We start from the raw sequence: 21,560 nt of genomic DNA, 5'->3' as shown, positions 1-21,560 counted from the left end.
CCCTAGAAACGTTACTTAAAAATATAAAATTTGGAGATTATATCTTTACAAAATATTTCACTTTTATTAGCAGTAAACAATCTTGCGATATAAAACATTGTTCGTTACTTTTAAAAGTTTTTTCTATCCTTTATTTAAAATAAATTATAAAGTTTTAACAAATTCAAATTTACCTAATACTAGCTTGTACATACATAACAGGCGCGCGGTGCGTATTAAACTCCATACATCGTCCAATAACATTTATACCAAATTACATTTTAATTAAACAAATTTTAACAATTTTCAATAAAATGGCGTTTTAATCGGCCATTTTTTAATAAAATCACGATTTTTTTAAAAATAGCCACATAATTCATGTTTAAGATGAGCCCAGAAAGAAGTTTATATCTTTATATTTTTCTGGAAGATATGAATTTTTTAACATTGGGTAAAAGAGGCTTCAACGCAGGTAACACGGCAATTTTAAGATAGGATACTATATCTAATTTTAGCCTAAACAAAAATCTATCATTAGTTTGAAAATCAGACCGTTTTTTTTTATTTTTTTATTTAAGTAAAAAGCTAATATTATATAAGATCTTGTAATATATTATTATAATATAATGAAAAGTACCATTCTTCGTAATATCTTACAATTAGTATTCTATATATCTTTAATCTTTGAAAAAATTTTTTTTAATGCTTTATTGATTTAATAATACACTTGATATTTATGCATTAATTTCAATGCCTGATCAATGATGTCCATTCGTCATTATTTTTATCATTCAATGTTATAATATGTGTGTGTGTGTGTGTATGTGTGTGTTGTGTGTGTGTGTGTGTGTGTGTGTGTGTGTGTGTGTGAGAGATAAATATATATATAATATATAAACTATGTTGTATATTCCGTAAAGTCGTCCATATACACTCGTTTGTTGGTTCTCGGTGATAATTCATCTGCAGTAGTCTCCGGATTGTTGTTAATGTTTTCTTGCAACACTCTGCTTCTTAATCGCTTGATATGACGTAAACGCTCTAACCAATTGGAAGCGTATGGATAATGACTGTTTTGCTTCAAAGACGAATAAACCATTGAGGCTAGCTGTAATTAATTATACTGTATTATATTACAGTTAATCTTTCTGTAATGTAAATATATAAAAACTTATGATATTTACATTAATATGTACAGCAAGTTGTCGTGAAAGAATAGCCAAATTTTGATCGGAAATAATTTTAGGCTCGCTGTGACCAATATGCTCAGCCAATTCTTCTCGTGCTATCACTGTAACCTGATTAGTACCATGATCTAAAGGTTGTATCACGACACAGGCGTAATTAAATTGTCCCTGAAAGTACATAAGAGTGCAACAAAAATTATATATATATACACACACACACACTCATTCGCAACAAAATTTATAAATATATTGAATTTTATACATACTTTAACCGTCTGTATATTATAAGGTTCATCAGATTCATTATATACAATTGTTACATAATTATTTCCAATATGCGTTTTTTTAGATGTACACTTTGGGTCACTTGCTTTTGTAGGCATTAATGTTGCAACATGAAAAGCTACCTAAAAAGTTTTCAAAAATAAAATTATTATTTTAAAAATTGCGAGAGAGAATGACATATTATGACAAATTAATTTGATGCACAATATTGATTTTTTTGACAAACCTGCGTAACATCATCTTGCCAAATATAAGCGAACTCTCCATTCTCGCCATTACGATCTAATCCACCTAAAAATATGTTTTCATCGACGTCTTTCAGTCGAACTAACGTTCCTAAACGTTTCAAAAATTCGGTGTAACGAAGGGAGCCATGCTGATTTGCCAAAATTTCAATTTCATTCGAAGCTTGTCCCAAGCCGACATAAAGTATTCCAATTTTGTGAGTTTCATACGGCTGTATTCTATCTAGATTTGTCACCGCACGTTGTATGGCTGTTGTCTGTGGAACTAATAAAGGCTTTTCTGTCGTAGTATCAAAGTGCGCTGCATGATAAAGTTGAAGAAATACAAAACTGTAAGGGGAGAACATGTTAATTTCATGTCTTGAAAAAACAATTCTTACATTATATTAAAATTTTAAAATGTGAAGAAATTCTTATCACACAGATCCATAAAAAAAAAACATGATAAATATGATATACCTCGGATTAATGCCTGTCCGCGGAGGATCTTTTACTCGAGGAGAATTGCCTCGTCGCATGTTATCCCATTCTCGTGACTTTTTTACTGGGCTCATAACAGAAATTGTGTGACCTCTGTCACGGAAAGGTATAGGTAAAGGAGGCAATGTAGCTGGATCTGGCCTTTCGTCTTTTTGCTAAAATAAATGATTAGTTGTAACTACACGGTTGATAATATATGTATAATAAAAACGAGAGAAAAAAAATAATTCTTTTGACATACTTTATCTGTAATATGAGTTCGTCCAATAGGTGGTTTACTTTCAACAGTTAGTGGGATTTGCTTCTGATTGTAATCGAGACTAGATAATCGATAAATTTGAGTAGGTGATTGCGGCGCTTTTGTGGTAGATGATTGTATCTGTGAAGGGCGTGCTTGTATTCCTAAATAATTTCCTGGTGCCTACAATAATTTTCATATTGTAAAAGTATAAATTTTGTCATTTTATTAGTATTCCTATAGTGTTGTCTCTACCTGCACAGTTGTGGGAGATGGTGGTACAGTATTGCTGGTTGTTGAAATAGTTTGTGTAATTTGTGTTGCTCCTGGATAAGAACGTTGCGAACGTAATGCGGCTGGATGATCTCCAGTATTTTCCGAAGAAGGTGGAGTTGTTCCCATGCCAAATATTTCTTCTGGTATAGCTTCACAACTAACTCTACAAACATTACATAAATAAATATTTAATGTAGATATTAAAAATAATCTTTACTACGATAAAATCTATTTATAGAATATGATTGATACAATATTTTATTTAATAATTCATTTAAATATACAAGCATTTCTTGGGAACACAAAATTTTTAGAAAATTCTATTTCATCCATCGTCAATTATCATATGTATATGTTTTTGATAAAAACATACCTCATATCTTTTGTATAAATATTTTTTGAATGCTTCTTCAAGTCTGCATCCAATTTATTCTCTAGCTCTGAGCAAGTAAAATCTTTATCAATTGGTTGCTGCACATTTAGTTTTTCTTTATTTAAAAATGGATTTTTCCAATTAGCGCTCATTTCTGGACTAGAATTCGATCGACGTACTGGATTCCTGGAACGTCGCGTATCTATGGAAGATTTCCATTTTTTTAGATCACTCATTTTACAAGAATCATAAATTATTATGTAATATAATAAATACCTTCTTCACCTTCCTCTAAACTTTCTAAGCTATCTTTTGAACTTTGCCGAGATGGACTAGGTCGAGCTGGTGAACCAGGTATTGCAATTGGACCTGATGTTGAAGAAATTACCGGTTTCACACCATGTTCATTTTGTGACTGATTATTACTACTTTTACTTGGTACATCCTGTAATAAAAAATAAGTTGTATAATAAATCCTTCTTGTTTTCAAATCATTCACAGCTAATTAATTTTGGAAATAAGCATACTTCTGTTTCATCATCAGAGTATTCTGAAGTAGCCTCTTGTTGTTTATTTGGTAATACATCTTCATTTGGCATATATAAAGCCATAATATCATGTATAGGAAAATCCATAGGAGTTTCAAATTGTGTTGAATTCTGAATCCTCATAATCCATGACATATCGCCTGTAGGTCTACGAACATATATTTCAGCCCATCCTTGACACCAGCATGCACAGAGTACATGTCCATCTTGTTTATTTTCATTATTTAATATTTGTCCCAATTTTGATGTTTCATTTTGATCCTTATCAGTTTTCTCTATAAGAAATTCCTTTTTCGTACTATCCGCATCTTCTGCAGATTTTTTAGATTCTTCCGTAGGAGAATTTGTAGCAGTATTTGTATTTGAATTCCCATGACCACCAGAAGATTGTCTTGATAACTTATCTTCTTTTGATGTCTGTTAATATAATTTCTGATATAATATATCTTTTTTTTTAAGTTAACATGCAATACAATTATAAGCATACTGATTTCAATATATATATATATAGTGTATAAAAAGAACTAACAATCAATACCGCAGATTGTAAAAAGCTATTCATATATGTATATATATATATATATATATATATATATATAATTTATATATTTATATATATTATTCCATTTTAAATAATACGTTTGAATTTATATGAATTTAAATCGTTTTCCAAAACAGTTATACAAATAAATACCTCAATACTTGAAGTACGTTGCAAGTTTGAATGAGAGGTTTTTGTATTATTAAGTAACAGAAAGTTAGGTTTACATGCTGCCCAGCAATTGTCACAAAGTCCACCACGCATAGCTTTATTACTACAACCACTTGTTGTTACAGTAATAAGTTTATTGCCAAGAAGCCAAGTCATTGACTGGCCTTCTTTAAGAAGAAAATCGGCAGCTGGTAACCTGTTATAAAATTATCGTAATTTTATGTTTGTTTGCTCTACTTGCTCTAATTAATCAAGATTAAGAATTAAGAAATTCATTACCTTTTAGGCCGTGCTGAATAATTTGAAAATGTATAACGAGCCATTAAATCAATACAAGTTTCAATAAGCTCAAAATGAAAATTCATTAAGCCTTCATCCATTGGAGGTTTTAAGTCTAAAGCTCTACTTTCTCCTATCATTCGATTGGCCATTATTGGTCTTTCTCTTCGACCTCTACTGCCCTATACAAACAAAAATAAAAAAAATATATGTTTAATTTATATATCAATTATCAGATTATTATACATAATTATTATATTACTATATAATAATAAAGACATGTATGAACATGTGCGTTATATGACAAATCCTAAAATTCTATTAATATGTACATATGTATACATGCATTATTATTAAATAACTATTATATAATTATAATTAATATATAATATAATTATTATTAAAAGGCATTTTGATAGATATAATTATCACAGTTTTTTATACCTACTTGTTCAGTCAAACTAGAACTACGTTTTCTGTTTGAGGAATCTTCGTTGATAACGCTAAACTCAGATTTCATTACATGTCCTTCTTCAAGAGGAATTATCACATTTGCTTTCAATCCCTGTTTTTGAAAAATAAAAAATAATTTTGTTCAATACCTCTAGAAATTAATATATTAACATACTATACATACCGTAATAATAAATTTAACAAAATCTCTTCGAAAAGGAAGTCTGCATTTCAAAAACCATACAGCAATTACATGGTAAGCCAGAGATACTGTATAATGGTTATATTTGAAAGGATTGGTATATGGCAAGAGTATTGCAAATACAGACATGTATTGATCTCCAATAAAACTAGCAAAGACTTTTGGAAGTCTAGTTAGAGCTAAAATAGAAATTTATATTTATAAAATTGGTATAACAGCTTAAATAAAAGAATTTCATTGAGCACTCGTCTTTTAACAGCAGAGAAAAACTTACTTGATAAGAATTCTATAATAGGTATAGCAATGTAGACTGTCGCAGAAATTTTTGATAAATTTAATAGCACTTCAGACAAAAGTTTATTCATTGCGTCACGCATTTCTAATGTGCAAATTGTAAGACTGGTTACACATTGGCTTGCGCACTTTGCTGTGAGACCAACCTAAAGATTAATTAAACTTTTTGTCATTCCGAATATATTTCGATGTAGAGAGATAATCAAATTTTTTCATGCATTATAATCCTTATCCCTATTAATTATTATTTGTGCAAAATGCATATCTTACCTCTAGACATTTTATTAAACTTTGTTGTAAATAAGGTTCTAAATGTGCGTGATATGATGCTAAAGAAGCTAGTACCGGAAAAACAAAGACTCGAAATTCGGAGAGAGTAAATTTAGGTGGAACATTATAAAGTGACTCAGGAAGACGCAAACTTTTATCGCTCACCTAAAAGATTATATTTATAAAAAATTAATGAGAGTACTTGAGGATAATACAATTCTTATAGAAAAGAGACAAAGAATACAAAGTTAACTAACCATTGAACATAAAGCTGCTGCAAAAAAATCAATGTCATTACTATGACGCGATAATACCAATGCTCGATTCTGCATCACTTGAGGTAATTCTTTCAATATAAGATTTAGAACTGTCCAATCTGTCAAGAAAAAAAAATATATATGTATATATATTTATGCGTATATTACATTACATGTCGTGTGTGTACGCGCGCGCGTTTAATTATTTTAAAACATTACCTTTTTCTTGTTTGATACATGAAATAATAGTTTTACATCCATGAGTCAAAGATATTGGGGTAATGTGACAAGATAAGTGTTGCAATGGCACTGGACTTGCTGGTGGAGGACTGTTGCCTCCACCTGTGTTATTCATACGTTCAACTGTACCATGTTCCAAAACAAGATACGGGCTAAATCGTGTTACAGTATTTGATGCATCTAATATACCAACGTGATACAGAGAATTTGCTCTGATTTTTAAAAAACACTCAAAGATCTGTAATATGTTACATTAATTAATACATATTCCGAAGTTTGTCCTATTAACAAAATAATTACCAATAAACGTGTTTTTGATACATCACGGAAGACTGAAGGATCTTTGTAATGTTGCTCAAGATGATTCACTAAAATTTTATAAGCACAAATTGCGTGACTCGATGGTAAACGATAAATTTTAGAAATGAATATCTTTATAACTCCAATAACAGCTGCTTTTACATCTTTAATATCGGCTTCCGTAGAGATTGAAGTGTCTGACGTAAAAGGCTTGTTGATTATCTAAAATCAACAAATTATTTCATTATAAATATAGATACGTATAAAAACACACGCTCATTCTTTCCACTAAACAATTCTATTACCTTTTCCAGGATGTCTAAAAGTTCAATGCATCGTTTAGTATCACATTCCAAACAAAGATCTATTAATAAATTTGCCGTGACGGTGCGTATTGTAATATCTAGATCTGTATCCACATGTTGCGTGTATGGTACAACTATTCGCTCAATAAGCTCATCTTCATATCTGGACCTAAAAAATAATGTTTATATTGCATATATATATATATATATATATATATATATATATATTACATGCACATGTATTTGTATATAACAGTAAATTACAGCAACGGTTGAATAAAGAGAAATTTACAATACCTATTAACATAAATTACGTTAGTTACAACATCGAGAACCTTCATTCTAATGGTTGTACGTTTTTCATTTTTATAATAACGTTCCATTAGAGATCCTAACTTGGTCTGCCATTGGTAATATGTAGGGCCTATCATAGAAGCTCTGTATTCAATTAATTTTAATACAGATTCTTCCTGAAAATAAAAAGTCAAAAGTAATCATTTGTAAATATATTTTACACTACTTTGCATTTATATGTCGAGCACTTACAGGTCGAGAATCGCTACAACGTTCAACAAGATCATAGAAACGTTGAATGCAACCATTATAATTGTTTGTATCAAGTAAACTTTCAATATTAGTAATCGTCTCATGTAAACTTATAGAAACCTGTTTGGTTGCTGGCTGATTACTGGTTTCTGAGACAATGTATAAAAATCATAATTTTATTATACACAGTAGCTATATATTATTATATTATTATTATCTTTGGAATGAGAATAATTATAGCATTTTAATAAGCTTTACCAGTATGAGTAATAATTTCCTCTATGATATCAAGAATAATGCTCCATGTAGGGTCCCATAATTCGTTACCATATTTATTCACCAATCTTTGTATCGATAAGGTAACTTCGTACATAACAATTGGATGATTGCATTGTAAAGCCTGTTAATATAGAGATCATACATTTTATTACATTTTATTCAATTATTGCACATATATATACCTAAATATATTATGCACTAATACGTACTTGATAGAACGAAGGTAAAACAGATGCCGGTGTACATTCTAACTTTGGTATTCTATGCGTACCCCATAAACCCATATTTACATAAAACACTGCACCTCGTAACAGACGAACGTCACGTTGAAAGTTTGTATCTTGTAACAAACGACACATTGTATACAAAGCACAGTGACCCATATGTGTTCCTAATAAATTCCGCATAATCTGTAAAATAACATATATATGCTCTATATTTTACTTATTAATTTTTTAACAAGTAACACACACAAAGTATGTATTTTCTAAATTTATTAAAAGGAAATTATATGTATAACACACATATTGTGGAACAGATAAATTCACTTGTGTAAATAAATATGTAATATATCTATTCGTAACAAGTATTAAAAAAGGAAAAGAGGATTTTACATATTTTTAATATTGAAATATTATTGTTTGTACCTTCCAACTTGTTTGACAATAAGTCTCAACATTTACACTTCTGCACAAGGCTATAATAAAGGTTTGTAATGAATCAGATTGCAAGTTACTGTAACACATAATTGCATCAAGAGCTTCCAAACATCCAGAAACAACTTCAGTATTATTACTAGAATAACACAAATGGGAGATGTACCTGGAAAAAAAAAAAAAAAAAAAATCAATTATGATAATTTGTCGAGTCAAGTTAGTTCAATTCAATTCAATTTGGAAAAGAAAATAGTTTTTAAGATATTTACTGAACAAGGCCAGATATAATATCCTCATCAATATAAGCCGAATTGAATTTGATAACGTTTACAAGAAGAGACAAAACCTCGGCTCCTCTTTTTCCATCCCCTGCCGTTACCGTAGGCATCCATTCTAATAGAAAAGGGCCCATTCTTTCTTCCAAATGTAAAATATCTTTCCCATGTTCTGTTAATGTTTGCAATAATTCCAATCTAAAATATTTAAAAAGCAATAGACAAAACGTGACAGTTGAAAAACAAGGGGAGTAGACATCATTTGTTATAGAATATACCTAGGACCAATATCTTCAGGAATATCATATTCCTTCACTACCATAAAAAACTTTACACGCATCAATGATGAAAGTTTGGAATATTGTCCTTGTACAAGGCATTTTAAAAAATTCAATGTCAAATGCCTATGTTCGCGAGGAACGTCTTTTCCTAGTAAATCTTGAACTAAATTCCACAAACGTTCAGCTGCCCTCTATTATTGCAAACAAATAAGAATAACAATTAAACGTAAAGGATTAGTCTTGTCTTTTTGATGCATGTAGAGAGTATTTAGAACCCCTGCAGTTTTTCTTATATGTATACATACATCTTCCCACTGTTGATTGAGCACTGCCTCACGAAGCTCTTTAATCGCTTTCGTACGATGATGCACTGGACTATCGGGGCTAATTTCTTTTTCGATATCATAAGTCAAAGTAAACTCTTCGCGACTTTTGTAACTTCCTGCAAAAAGACCATCGATATGATTATAAATATATTAGACGTAATGGAAAAACTTGCGATATATGAGACATCCCGAAAACATAATATATTTACCTTTATTTATACGAAAAAATTGTTTTAATTTGTCGTGCAACGTTTTATTGTCTTTGTCTTTCGAATTCATTTTTGACATTTTAGTGTTAAATTTAAAGAAACTTATGCAAAAACGTATCCTATAAATATTATTATTCTGAATACACTGAATATGTCACAGGCAGATGTGATTGAACAATGAGAATACACAGGAACGATCGAACGACGAACGAGACAAGTCAAGACGAATACTGAGTCGGATCGGACGTCGAACGTAAACGTAAACCTCTTAACCAACCGGTGGGCGGTGAGCAATTGAGCATTGGTGAGCAATAATTGAGCATGAGGTGAGTAAACGGAGCGACTGTCCGGTGCATCAGTAATGCCATCTACGTCGTATAAAACGTTAGCTTGTAGCGATTTCGGTTGATCAGCAGAGTTACCACTTGCCAGTCTTGCCACCGTTCAGGGCCGCTCACCAGTGCCATCACTGCCACCTGTGCTGTGTGCACAGCTGCATAGAGCTGGTGCAAGTCAGTGCAAAGGGTGCAGTCAGTACTGTCATCAAGCAATGCACTATGCTGTGCAATCTAATTTTTCAGGACCAAATTGCAAAATCTGGCTTTTTAACAGTTTTCATACCTTTCTAACATATGAGCTAAAAGAAGTCTCATGACAAAATATATGATAGAGTACAGATCAATATGTATCTGCACCGTGAATGAGAGGTAAATGAAAATAAATAAATTGGCTTGTATCGTTCGTGCCGATCAGTGTCGATTTTTAATAAAGAAATTTTGTGAATAACATTCACTAGTTAAAAATCATATATGGAATCAAGAAATAGCTAGAACGAGAATATACTATTTAAGAGATTTTACTTACAAATTTCTTTGTTATAAATTCATAAAAGTATATAAATCTGCAAGAAAAAACGTTTATACAACCATTTTTTATTAGAAGAGGTAGGTAACAATTTTTATTAGGATATATGAAAAGAATATACGCCGCGGATGCTCAATATAATGTCGATGACTATAATAGTTATTGCAGCATATCTTTTCATAAAATTCCAGTATCAATACACACACACACACACATTATTTTCTCTGAATGCACATTATTTTCGTTCCTTCTTTGCTTTATCGTGCCAGATCGCTTGACCTTCCTCGTTTGATTCGTCTTTGTCACGCTCGTTCCATCGTCAGCCTGTTATTCTCTCTCTCTCCCTCGCACCAAGCTTCAAGAATGCGTCAGATCAGAACAGCAAGTCCGTACCGCTGCCAACCGCTGCCAACCGCTGCTGACTGCTGTGAATCCATCATGACTTCAGGCAGATTTTAGTATCGTGGCAACTATTGACGACTTCGTACAGTGTGACAAGTGTACATATATACGGTGTATAGGAACGAGTGGGTAAGCAATGACTAATATATGTATGTACAAGATTGGCACTTATAAATTTTATATATATAATATATATATATATATACACATGTACACAAATTCTCTCTTTTTCTTTCACTTTCTCACTTACAAAATTACATATATGGTCAAATACGTTTCAGAATATATTTTTGTATTTATACATAATAACAACACTCGGTAATCCTTATATTTATTACGGTATGATTATAATTAGAGTCCATCAGTGTTAAAATTTTATGGAAAAAAAAAAAAAAGAAAAAAATTATAATAGAACATATTGACGTGGATGTAAATTGATATTTTTCATACAATTTTTTCTAGCTTCTCGTATGGGAAACGCTCAAGTATAAAAACTGACTTAATTCTTTTATAATCAGTATAATTCACACACTTAATTAGTATATAGTTCTTCGTATAGAAACACGTGACATTTCACCTTGATTGTAATATTTATTTTTAATTTCTCACGATCCTTCTGATGATAATAAGTAAAAGATTGTTACGGACTATATGTAATTATGTGGGAGTGACGCGCGCGCGCGCGCGCGCGCACATGTGTCAATGTGTATAAATCTCCCTCCTCTCGACGCGATATTGCGTCGCGTTTGATCCAAGGATAGCAACAGTATGAGAATACTATGAGGTGTTAAGTTCGGGATCGTCATAATCTCTGCATGTAAAAACCATTAACCTAGCTGACTAAAATTTACTTGTCTGTTTGTAATATTTATAGGACAAATGACGAACCATTTAAAATAGACGAAACGGCTTCTCGATTTCCTTAAAACATCCCGATAAAAATATTCAATCATTTACTGCATAATTTGCACTAAAAAATTTTCTAAAATAACTTTAAAAAGCATCGTCAAAGCGATGATGAAGAGAAAACTTTTATAGAGAATTGGCTATTGTAAATAATACATTAGCAGCTTTTTTTCTCTTCTTCAATGACTATTATTATATAAGCATTTTATTGTATCTCTTTATGAAATTTGTTTTATTTCCAGAAAATGTTTTCGCGCAATATGTTTAATTTTGTTTCGGGAGCATTGCTAATAATCGCCATTATTCCGCATGCAGCATCTTATAACAGTAAGTAAATAAATCTCGTTTAAATTATTACAATATATACGAGATAGTATATGTCAGAGAAAATATAGTCTTTTATTCTTCTCAGAATATGGAAGAACCTGTAAGGACATTGGCTGCCGTAGTGATGAAACATGTGTAATGGCTGAGGATCCTTGTACCGGCTACACAGATAAATGCGGACGATATCCAACTTGTCGGAGGACAAGTGGTAAGAAACGACTTTCCTTAGCTTATTTATCTCGACAATTTCAACAATTGATTTTATAAATAATAAATGCATGTGTACATGTGTATACATACATATGCTTTTATCTTTTAAAACGAAGAAAAAAGCGCACACACACACACACACACACACACACACATACACGAATGTATGTATTTTTTTCTTATTTTAAAAGATAAAGATAAAGTTGCTACTTAACTCTTTATTGATTTAGTAATACTAATGTTAAGTGTGCAATTGCAACTATCATATTTGAGATGCTGGGAAAAATTATTTGTGTGCAAATAAATAATAACTTAGATCAGAAATTAAACAGAGAAAGTTTTATTTCTCTTAAAATTTCTCTATTTTAATTTTTTGCTCGATTATAATAATTTCAATAATATTAATTGTTTCATACATCATATTGACATTTATTTATGATAGAATGTATAATATTTGTACTGTATATTTTAACATCTTTTGAAAATTTTTACAGATGCTAGTTGTACTAGTATGGTTTGCGGAGAGAACGAATATTGTAAGAGCGAAAATGGTGCGCCGAGATGTGTGAGAAAGTCTACAGGGTTAGGTAAGTTATTACAATTTTATATTTGGCATTCAATATCCGACACACATTGCGAGCATGAAAACATAAAAACGATGGGTAATGGCATGAATGAAATGCATAATAAAAGTTCGACTAACAATAAGTAAAATAAATTATTTAGAATTTAAAATTTTTCACGCTTATGAAGAAAAATAGGTTTTCAAAATTATGGATTTCGTGTATTTCATTGCATGTATGGGATTGGAATGAGAAAGGCATGATTCTTAAAAAAGACAAAGCGGAAAAATATATCTTGTTCCTTCGGTCATTTATTACGAGATTGTGATCTCATGATTTCTATATCTACTTTAAAACGTATACTTTTTTATTTTAACCGTAACTATTGTTCAAGTGAATTTTTCCATATGAAAATAATACTTAATATATTATTTATTTATCATCATTACCAAATATCATTGTATTATATACTCTATTATTATATAGTTAATTTACTATTTCTTGTAAATTTCTTTTATAGCTCATGTGCACTAAAGTAAAATTTTGAACGATATACATAAATAAAATGAATTTTATCTTATATCGATATATATTTATAACATAAATTTTTTTAATTTCAATTTTTGGTAATATTTTTATAAATATGAGTACTATTTTTTTATATATTGATTTTATAATAAGTTTATGCATAAAAAATTTTGAACTTTAATTGGGATTTATTCTTAATGATCTTATGGGATTTCTTATGAGATCTGCGAGTAGCTTCTTATCTAATCTTTTATATCTATATTGACATGTTGTCTGGATATAAATTTGTCATACATAATAAAGCAATATATATTGTCCCAGGTTTTCTTCTAATTTTAAATATCTAAAATTGTTGTTAGGATAATAATATTTTGAAAAATATCCATTTGAAAAGATACTTAATTTTTAGAATTTTTTAAACCTAATATTTCTTTTAAATAAAAAATACTCTTCTCGATATCATCCTTGCTCAATCTACTTAAGCAAAAAAAAAATCAGAGTAATATAGCAATAAAATTTGAAATTTTATTGCAATTGTTATCATTTTACAATGTTTTGTATAATTTAACATTCGTGTTCACAAAAAATACGCACAGTACGAAGTGAGTGAGCATCCTTACAGGCTATGAATCAGCTGGTGTTTCTTACGTGAACGGTGAACGAGTGGTGAATGGTGGAAACAACGCGAATCCCTATGCAAATGCCAATGCTCCACCGCTTCCACCAGTACCAGCATATCCGTCTGGTAATAACGGCGAACATCATCGATCTTCTTTTGGAAGCAACTTAGGATATCCACCATATCCCAGTAATACCGGTTCCTCTGCACATGGATACCCACCGTACCCACAATCGACCAACCAAGCCGGTCGCCAGGACTCAGGATATCCACCGTACCCAACACAAAACGGAATGCGTGCACCGGGACAATCAGCTTATCCGGGTTATCCGCAAGACAGATATCCTCAGGCTCCACCAAATTATCCGCATCCGGGATATCAGAATTATCCTTATCAAAATTATCCGAACCAACGTGGGTACAACTCCAATTCGATTTATCGTAGGAATGCTGCATCGGTTGAAGCAGTTGCCTCCATGATCCTTGTTGGATTTTCTGGATTATTCCTCCTTACGATACGATGGTGATCCATCCACTGAAAGTCAGTGTCGTGTTTTATCTTCCACACATGATTATTGTTACGCTATTGTTAATCTTGTTTGCAACATAGTCCATGACTATTTATTAAAGAAAGTATTTTGTAGCAAGTGTTATATAAATTTTTTTGTACAGATATTTTTTTATAATACAAATCAAGCAGGAATATTGATATTTTTAAAATTAAACGTAATTTTATAATATTTCTCTTTACATATTTATAATTGTATCATCATATACATGTATATTTGAAATTAATTATATAACAAATTAAGCGTATATTGACTGTAAATAATTTCATAATATTTTGAGGAAAGCAAATTTTATTCTTATTCAATGATTTTCTTAATTTATTTATGAGATGAAGGAAACTCATTTTCATGCATCATCAGTATCATCTACCCCCTCAATCTACCACCAGTGATTACGAGTATACATACGAGCGATCTTACAAAAATTTATTTCGTGCATAATATGTGCGCATGTATGTTTATAATTTATAAAAAATGCTTTTGAAATAGAAGGTTTTCAATGAGCTACGCGTCACTTCTTCATATTAACATCATTTATAAAACGGTTTATGAAACGCTTTAGCAATTCTCTTATTCAACATGGGTAATTTTACAAATGAACGTGGGTTATCAGCTTGGACCTTGACACGTGTTATCTCTTCATATGCCATACGCATCTCTTATAAACTTATAAACAAATTTAAATGCGCTATTACTGCGTACTCTTATTGATGTTATTTTTCAATTTTTTTCAATATAAACTTGTGCAATTACATCAGTAAAAAATATATGTATATTATAATCGCTGCGAATATAAGTTACACTCTTTATTTTGCATGCATCCCTTTATGTACAATTTATTTGTACAAAAAGATAAATAGACAATGTTGCACGTGTGGACTGGTATGCATACAGAAAATTGTATTCGTTATAACTTGGTTGTTAATTTTATAATTCTTGTTGATGAAAATATGTTAAGGGAGAAAACTATCAAAGATAAAAAATAATACAATATTTTATGTATTAATTTTTTGTTGTTGCAAGAAACAGCCAATTAATAACTGGTAAAAATTTGAACAAAAGATCCTCGTCTTAGTTTTTTTTTTCATTATATGATTTAACAGCATTACCTCCAGGAGTAAATCAAATGTCGCATCGATCGACACCAAGAATACCATCACCACCGCCTAGATCTTCGTCATACGGAACGAGATACAGCAGTGGTCATTCCGGCTCCAGAAATACCATGGGTGACGGGTCCATTTTCAATCGTTTATTCGGTAACAACCGTCATCCTCGGCCGACCAGCTCTATCAGAAGCACTACACAAGCAAACGGAAACAATTATTACAATACTCACACTCACGTGGACAGTCACGGGAACAGAGTCTGGACATTTTCTGGTTAAAATTTATTTACATGTTCCGTTACTTTAACTTCGTTTACTTCTAATTTTGTTAATATAAAATGGGTGCCAATATTGATGTTTATATCATTTACATATAACATTGAATTATATTCCTTCAGTCTATGGAATAATGAATGCAATGTAATAATTATGAATAATTAAAATAAACTTTATAAAAATTATAAATTTTTGAATAATACAGTTGTAGACTGTAATACGTTTAAAATTATATTGGCTTGCTGATAATTATCTTGTTGATAAGCTTTTTTAAGATAAAATTGTGTTCATAATATATAAAATCGTAAAACTGCTTTATTAAATTGATATTTCATAAAGAATTTGTGCTCTTATGTGATACTCATGCTAATTAAAAGATATATATATATATATATATATATATATAATTTCAATAATAGCATCGACGCTTTTAATTGATTGTATCTATAACATAAGAGCACAATTTTTCTTTATGTAATATTAATTTAATGAAGCAGTTTTACGAATTTATATATTATAATCACAATTTTGCTATCATTTGCTTTAAGATGTCAAATAAGGCACCTTTGCTTCAATTAACTTAGCCATTCAATACTCTAAAGGATGTGCACGCATACAAATAAAAATTTAAGTCTGCGCTTATGCATGTGCATATAAAAATTTCTATCTCTTCAGAATGTCTAACAGTGCAATACAACTTATAACAATTAGTTAAAAAGTAACTTGAATATCTTACGAATAAGTTTGCAATGCGTGCTATAGTCCAAACTTTATTTTTTGCGTACGTGTGCATGATATAAATGTTAAATCCAACAATTGGCGATATTTCTTGATAAAAATATGATTATGCAATTTTCACAATTATACAATTATTAAAATTTCACCTTTATACCTTTTAAATACTTTTTGTGATTGTTACTGTATGCAGAGAATAACGAAATGAGGACCCGAACAGTTTCAAAACGACAAACTAGTTATCCAACGGAAACGGAGACACGTGGCTCTACAGATACTTCTAAAAATTCAGGCGGCCAATCTTATCCTGCTGGATCTTCCAATTATCCATCTGGTTCGGGATATCCCGGTAATAGCGGTTACCCAAGTTCCGGATCTTCAACAGCTTCTGATTCAACAAGTCCGCGATCTGGTTATCCAATCAATAATTCTGCCGGCTATCCATCGACTGGATCATCCAGTTATCCGAACAGTGGGTCGTCCGGCTATCCGTCCAGCGGATCATCTGGTTATCCGACCGGTGGGTCGTCCGGTTATCCGTCTAGCGGATCATCCGGTTACCCGTCCAGTGGATATCCGTCTAGCGGATCGTCTAGTTACCCGTCCAGCAGATCATCTGGTTACCCGTCTAGCGGATCATCCGGTTACCCGTCTAGCGGATCATCGGGCTATCCATCCAGTGGATCATCTGGATATCCGTCTAGCGGATCGTCCAATTATCCATCCAGTGGATCATCCAGTTATCCATCTAGAGATAGTTCTGGTTATCCGACAGGCTATCCAAGTAGAAGTAGCGGTTCATCGGGATATCCAGATAATTCTAGGAATTCTTATAACGAGGAAACTGTTAGACGAACCGGTGTTAACACTGTAAATGCTGGCTACCCCAATTATCCACACACATCCGTATATCCAGAAGGAAATCCGCCATACCGTGGTAACTATCCCGCTCAAAATACCGGATATCCGTACAATAATCAACGTCCTCCGTATTCTAATCAAGGTTATTCAAACGGGGGTTATCCACAAAATTATCCGCAAGGAGGATATTATCAAGGTCAGAATTATATGACTACTACCAAGCGTCCTGGCATTCAAGAACAACTGACAAATTTTGCACGAAACGTGGCAGGGAAGGTGCTAACGCAAACAATACTAGATCGCATTACAGGCAGACATCAATAAAGATAACAGTACTATTTTGTTCTCTATAAAATCTGCGTAAAGATGTCCAAAAATATAGCACTTTCTAAAATCTAAAGAAAAAGTCATTGTTACTGTAACATGATAATTTTAAGCATTAAATATTTTAGCAAAAATCTAGTCTTAAGTTAATTTTCGAGTAATAACAAGATAGTTTAATTAAAAGTTATCAAGAATATACAATATATACAGAAGCTTTTTATAAGTTTCTTTCTTATATATTAAAAATTCGTTAAATTCTCTTGATATTTTATTATTTTATGTAATTTGAATTTCAATTACTATGTTATAACTACCATGTTAAAAAATTAATGCAATAATTTAGGTTGTTTCACACTTCGCAGATATATTTTTTGCAAATTCTAGGAATTAGGAATTTCTTAATTAATAGATATATATCTCCATGTGTTAAAGCCTGTTTTTAGAGTTTTCTTAATACACAGTTAAATAATTTGAACTAAACGTATTGTATAAGCACATGGATATTGTAACAATAAAATTTATGAAAGTAAATCTCGATAATAGAAATAACAAAGTAAATTGATTAATGAGTTTTAAATTATTTTTTATCCTTCAAACATACGTGTACATAATATAATAAAGTAATTTGCAAAACATAAAAATATATAGATTTTATAATTCATCTCTTTCTTGAGAAAATTCTATTTTTCTCACACTTCCTAGAAACAGCGGTATTCTGCTTGGTTTATGTTCAATTGCGAACAAGAACGGACGATCCACCATGAACTCCATTGGTAAAATTGCCATTCTTTTCAGTCTCATTCCCACAACTGTAGCCAATAGTTGTTTATTTTAACGCTTGTAACATTTTTATTTAATTTTTTTTTTTATTTGTAGATGAATAAATTACCTGTCGCGGCAGCCGCTTCCGAACCTTCTTCGTTAATTTCTATGAAAATTTTTTGTAATGCTTGGCTTACTTTCAGAGGAATGTTTGAGAGACGTGTAAAATCCGCATCATCTTCAAAGATTGTATTTAAGCCGATCTACAAGTATTTATCTACATATTTCTTCCTTTGTCTCAACTGTTTAAAATGTATTTCATAAATTCTACTGCTTACCTTACGTAAAGAGTCTTTCAAATCTATGGTAATTTCAAACTTAAACTTAGGTAGATACAATGCAACTTCATCGATAAATCTAGGTGCATCTGCCAATGTTTTCCAGTTAAAATTATTTTCTAACATCTGCAATTCTATCTCTCTATCTGGTAATAATATTATCATTACAATGTCTTGATTCTGCAAACAAATTGTTCCTCAAATCAATTTTTATTTTTGCAAGAGAGAAAGATAAAGAGCGTAATTTTTTCTTTTTTTATAGATAATCACTTACCAAGTATGGAATTTCAATAAAAGTCGCATGCCAAGTTGCTATTTTACCATAAGCATATTTTGATGTTTTAAACATTGTCGGAACAAGATTTGTTTCTGTTTTGGAAACATGAAATTGGCGCATTACTGTATTCGTCTTATCAAACGTGTGCAGCCAATTACTTTTAAAGTAAACAGCATTTATTAACATAATTCTTGTATCCTTATCGAGATCATCTGTTCAAAATAATGTAATTACTAAAAATGTTTTGTACAGTGGTAATCTATATAGGAATTATTAATTATATAAGTGAGATGTACCAAAAGAAATTATGTCAAATATCTTATTATTTGTTGCTTTTTGAATCCATGAATTAATAGTTTTTACAGCAAGTTCATTATCTTTGAAGTCCAGCCTTGATACTGAAGATTGAAATATATTTATGCATATTGCTAAAAATTCAGCCATTAAATCAAATCCATCTTGAATGTATATCTTATTTGCTATATGCAATTCAATATTTTCAATGTCCTAAAATATACATTTAAATGTATATAATGTAATTTTTCGAGAAAAATGAGGTATCCCGATGTTTTTCTTAATCTTACATTCAACAAGAGAGCCAGAGTCTTAAACTCATCGTTCAAAGAAACTACTTCATCATCGTGATGAAGAACAGATTTCAGTTCATTTAATGTAAATCCTCCAGCGCCATTAGAAAGTAAAGATAATATCATATGCAAGCTCAAAGGAGAAATTATAACGTTGCTGTCAGTGTTGATTGATAAACTCTATAATGAAATATAAATTAGAAATTATAGAAAAAATTATATATATATAATAGAGTACAGTTACATAAAATATAAAAATATTTAACATACATAGTTACATACCTTGTATAATGGAATCGTAAAATTATTACATGCTGTAGATAGGGTTTTAATATCATTTTGCTGTCCACTTAACGACATGTTTTGACAAGACAGTGCTACCTGGTGCACTACACCAATAATGATCGCAAACAAAACTACAAAGAAAATGTTTAGTTAGGTTAGGATATAAAATTATAGGCTATTTAAAAAATGGACTGCACAGTCAGAAATTTGACAATTAAAATTTTTTTAAAAAGTTTAGAAATCTGAAAATTTTGGAAAAGAATTGACGTATCATAGAGGTATAATTCAATATATTTGAATCGAGCTTTTCTGTTTCTAAGATAGGTTAGGTGTTAGCTACGTTGGACTTGCGTCAGCTGTTAAGAAGCTATATCTGTCAAATTGCAAAGAAAAGCTGCACGCGATTTCGATCTTACGGCAGATTTTAATTCAACAATGTTGATTTTTAATTTTCCGAGAAATGCTCTATATGGGATTTCCAGAGCGCCTGCGATACGATTATGTTTTTTTTTTTATTCCTTCTGTTCTGTCTTACTCTTGTTCCGAATAAGAATTGGGGCTTCTGACTACAAATCAAACTTCGTAGAAAGTTTAGACGACCAATATTCCAGTGGCTTTTATATAATAACAGTAATGAACATATTGAAATAACAATGAATAATGATCCTTAGAAATTTAATGCAAAAATGATATAAAGATACAAAATCGTTCGTGCTACACCATGCAGATCTACATAGCCGATTACCGGTGGTTGCCGCCGTTGTCGACTAACGGTGTCAAATAGTCAGTATATTACATGAGTTATACTGTATGTATACCTATATACGTATACATATTATATGTATACTGCGCATCATTGCAGAGGAGCAATAAATCGCTGGGTCACACAAACTGGTGATTTTACCGACGTGTCTAATTTGTCTGACATGTCGGTAAGTTCATCGGTCTACGTGACCCAGCGATTCATTGCTCCTCATTGCAGTGCATATACGATCATGTATGTGCCAGGCTAGCTGCTCACAGGTCTCACAGTACACTCCATCTTTGTTGTTTATTATAAATGTAAATAAGGACAAATGATGCTTATTGTTAGTTATATAAGCGCTATAAATCAAACGCACCTGCTTATGTATGTATATGTACAATTAATTAATTTTTTCGATCTATTGCAAGAGTGGTATTCGTAGATCACCATATTTATAGTATCATATATCTAATATTGGCGTCTAAGAATAGATTCATTATCTCAATGAAAATATAACCGTGTACGTATTACTGCGATGCAGTATATATAATTGTATATACTATATAATATGTCTCGAGAGAGATTGTTTATTTTTAGTTTTTACTAAATTAAAATTTTAGGTAGACGCGCAACTTGTAAATTTGTAAATTTTAATTTCTTTCAACTTAAACATAAAAATTATATTGATATTAGCTGGTATAATAAAAAAACAAAAAGAATATATCTCATCTTTGAGGAAGGATATAATTACATTATATAATATATTATATAGTTTCTTT

At 31.0% G+C, this 21,560-nt stretch overlaps 3 protein-coding genes and 1 long non-coding RNA gene across 11 annotated transcripts; 1 reads left to right on the top strand and 3 right to left on the bottom strand.

Moving 5' to 3' along the window:
* Positions 1–809: 809 nt before the first annotated feature.
* On the bottom strand, positions 810–9,950 carry LOC105452513 (tuberin). The gene is made up of 29 exons (XM_011693683.1): positions 9,496–9,950; positions 9,266–9,402; positions 8,958–9,151; positions 8,674–8,877; positions 8,396–8,570; positions 7,958–8,158; positions 7,728–7,869; positions 7,470–7,618; positions 7,221–7,393; positions 6,924–7,092; positions 6,619–6,840; positions 6,298–6,556; positions 6,079–6,197; positions 5,822–5,986; positions 5,532–5,697; positions 5,240–5,436; positions 5,051–5,167; positions 4,603–4,784; positions 4,306–4,519; positions 3,591–4,028; positions 3,340–3,508; positions 3,064–3,265; positions 2,670–2,853; positions 2,418–2,597; positions 2,156–2,331; positions 1,678–2,026; positions 1,433–1,573; positions 1,164–1,334; positions 810–1,087 (listed from the first exon to the last, which is right to left on the bottom strand). The coding sequence occupies exons 1-29, from the start codon at positions 9,572–9,574 to the stop codon at positions 878–880; spliced, it is 5,484 nt and encodes a 1,827-aa protein (XP_011691985.1). The 5' UTR covers positions 9,575–9,950; the 3' UTR covers positions 810–877.
* Positions 9,951–10,094: 144 nt separating this feature from the next.
* LOC105452512 (uncharacterized transmembrane protein DDB_G0289901-like) lies at positions 10,095–17,921 on the top strand. Of its 4 annotated transcripts, XM_011693681.1 has the most exons (8): positions 10,095–10,202; positions 10,629–10,890; positions 11,910–11,994; positions 12,080–12,202; positions 12,699–12,791; positions 15,587–15,865; positions 16,796–17,539; positions 17,606–17,921. In XM_011693681.1, the coding sequence occupies exons 3-8, from the start codon at positions 11,913–11,915 to the stop codon at positions 17,785–17,787; spliced, it is 1,503 nt and encodes a 500-aa protein (XP_011691983.1). In that variant the 5' UTR covers positions 10,095–10,202; positions 10,629–10,890; positions 11,910–11,912; the 3' UTR covers positions 17,788–17,921. The 4 variants fall into 4 exon arrangements, with proteins under 4 accessions (XP_011691983.1, XP_011691981.1, XP_011691984.1 ...); XM_011693679.1 differs by having other exon boundaries at positions 16,796–17,921; XM_011693682.1 differs by lacking the exon at positions 15,587–15,865 and having other exon boundaries at positions 16,796–17,921.
* LOC105452511 lies at positions 10,230–10,663 on the bottom strand. The gene is made up of 2 exons (XR_974734.1): positions 10,574–10,663; positions 10,230–10,396 (listed from the first exon to the last, which is right to left on the bottom strand). It is a non-coding gene; the product is annotated as an uncharacterized LOC105452511 (long non-coding RNA).
* Positions 17,922–18,401: 480 nt separating the features above from the next.
* Positions 18,402–20,863, bottom strand: LOC105452510 (antichymotrypsin-2-like). 5 transcript variants are annotated; one of them, XM_011693678.1, is made up of 8 exons: positions 20,782–20,863; positions 20,034–20,167; positions 19,749–19,931; positions 19,461–19,671; positions 19,162–19,376; positions 18,888–19,067; positions 18,677–18,812; positions 18,402–18,596 (listed from the first exon to the last, which is right to left on the bottom strand). In XM_011693678.1, exons 2-8 carry the CDS (start codon positions 20,109–20,111, stop codon positions 18,439–18,441), a joined length of 1,161 nt encoding a protein of 386 aa, XP_011691980.1. In that variant the 5' UTR covers positions 20,112–20,167; positions 20,782–20,863; the 3' UTR covers positions 18,402–18,438. The 5 variants fall into 5 exon arrangements, with proteins under 5 accessions (XP_011691980.1, XP_011691976.1, XP_011691977.1 ...); XM_011693674.1 differs by having other exon boundaries at positions 20,757–20,790; XM_011693675.1 differs by lacking the exon at positions 20,782–20,863 and adding an exon at positions 20,572–20,750.
* Between the last annotated feature and the right edge of the window lie 697 nt (positions 20,864–21,560).

Source organism: Wasmannia auropunctata, unplaced genomic scaffold, assembly GCF_000956235.1.
Source record: "Wasmannia auropunctata unplaced genomic scaffold, wasmannia.A_1.0 LD336030.1, whole genome shotgun sequence".
NCBI lineage: Eukaryota > Metazoa > Arthropoda > Insecta > Hymenoptera > Formicidae > Wasmannia > Wasmannia auropunctata.
Note: the sequence above shows the minus strand (reverse complement) of the source record. Positions and strands in the feature narration are given on the sequence as shown.

Coding starts and splice junctions, on each gene's coding strand:
- LOC105452510 (XM_011693678.1), bottom strand. CDS start 20,111: ATGTCGTTAAGTGGACAGCAAAATGATATTAAAACCCTATCTACAGCA. Junction 19,068..19,161: donor TTATTGAAATTCCATACTTG/GTAAGTGATTAT, acceptor ATTTGTTTGCAG/AATCAAGACATTGTAATGAT. Junction 18,813..18,887: donor TGAAAGACTCTTTACGTAAG/GTAAGCAGTAGA, acceptor AAATACTTGTAG/ATCGGCTTAAATACAATCTT.
- LOC105452513 (XM_011693683.1), bottom strand. CDS start 9,574: ATGTCAAAAATGAATTCGAAAGACAAAGACAATAAAACGTTGCACGAC. Junction 8,159..8,395: donor ATTGTCAAACAAGTTGGAAG/GTACAAACAATA, acceptor GTTATTTTACAG/ATTATGCGGAATTTATTAGG. Junction 7,093..7,220: donor AACGTAATTTATGTTAATAG/GTATTGTAAATT, acceptor ATTATTTTTTAG/GTCCAGATATGAAGATGAGC.
- LOC105452512 (XM_011693679.1), top strand. CDS start 11,913: ATGTTTTCGCGCAATATGTTTAATTTTGTTTCGGGAGCATTGCTAATA. Junction 11,995..12,079: donor GCATGCAGCATCTTATAACA/GTAAGTAAATAA, acceptor TATTCTTCTCAG/AATATGGAAGAACCTGTAAG. Junction 12,203..12,698: donor AACTTGTCGGAGGACAAGTG/GTAAGAAACGAC, acceptor AAATTTTTACAG/ATGCTAGTTGTACTAGTATG.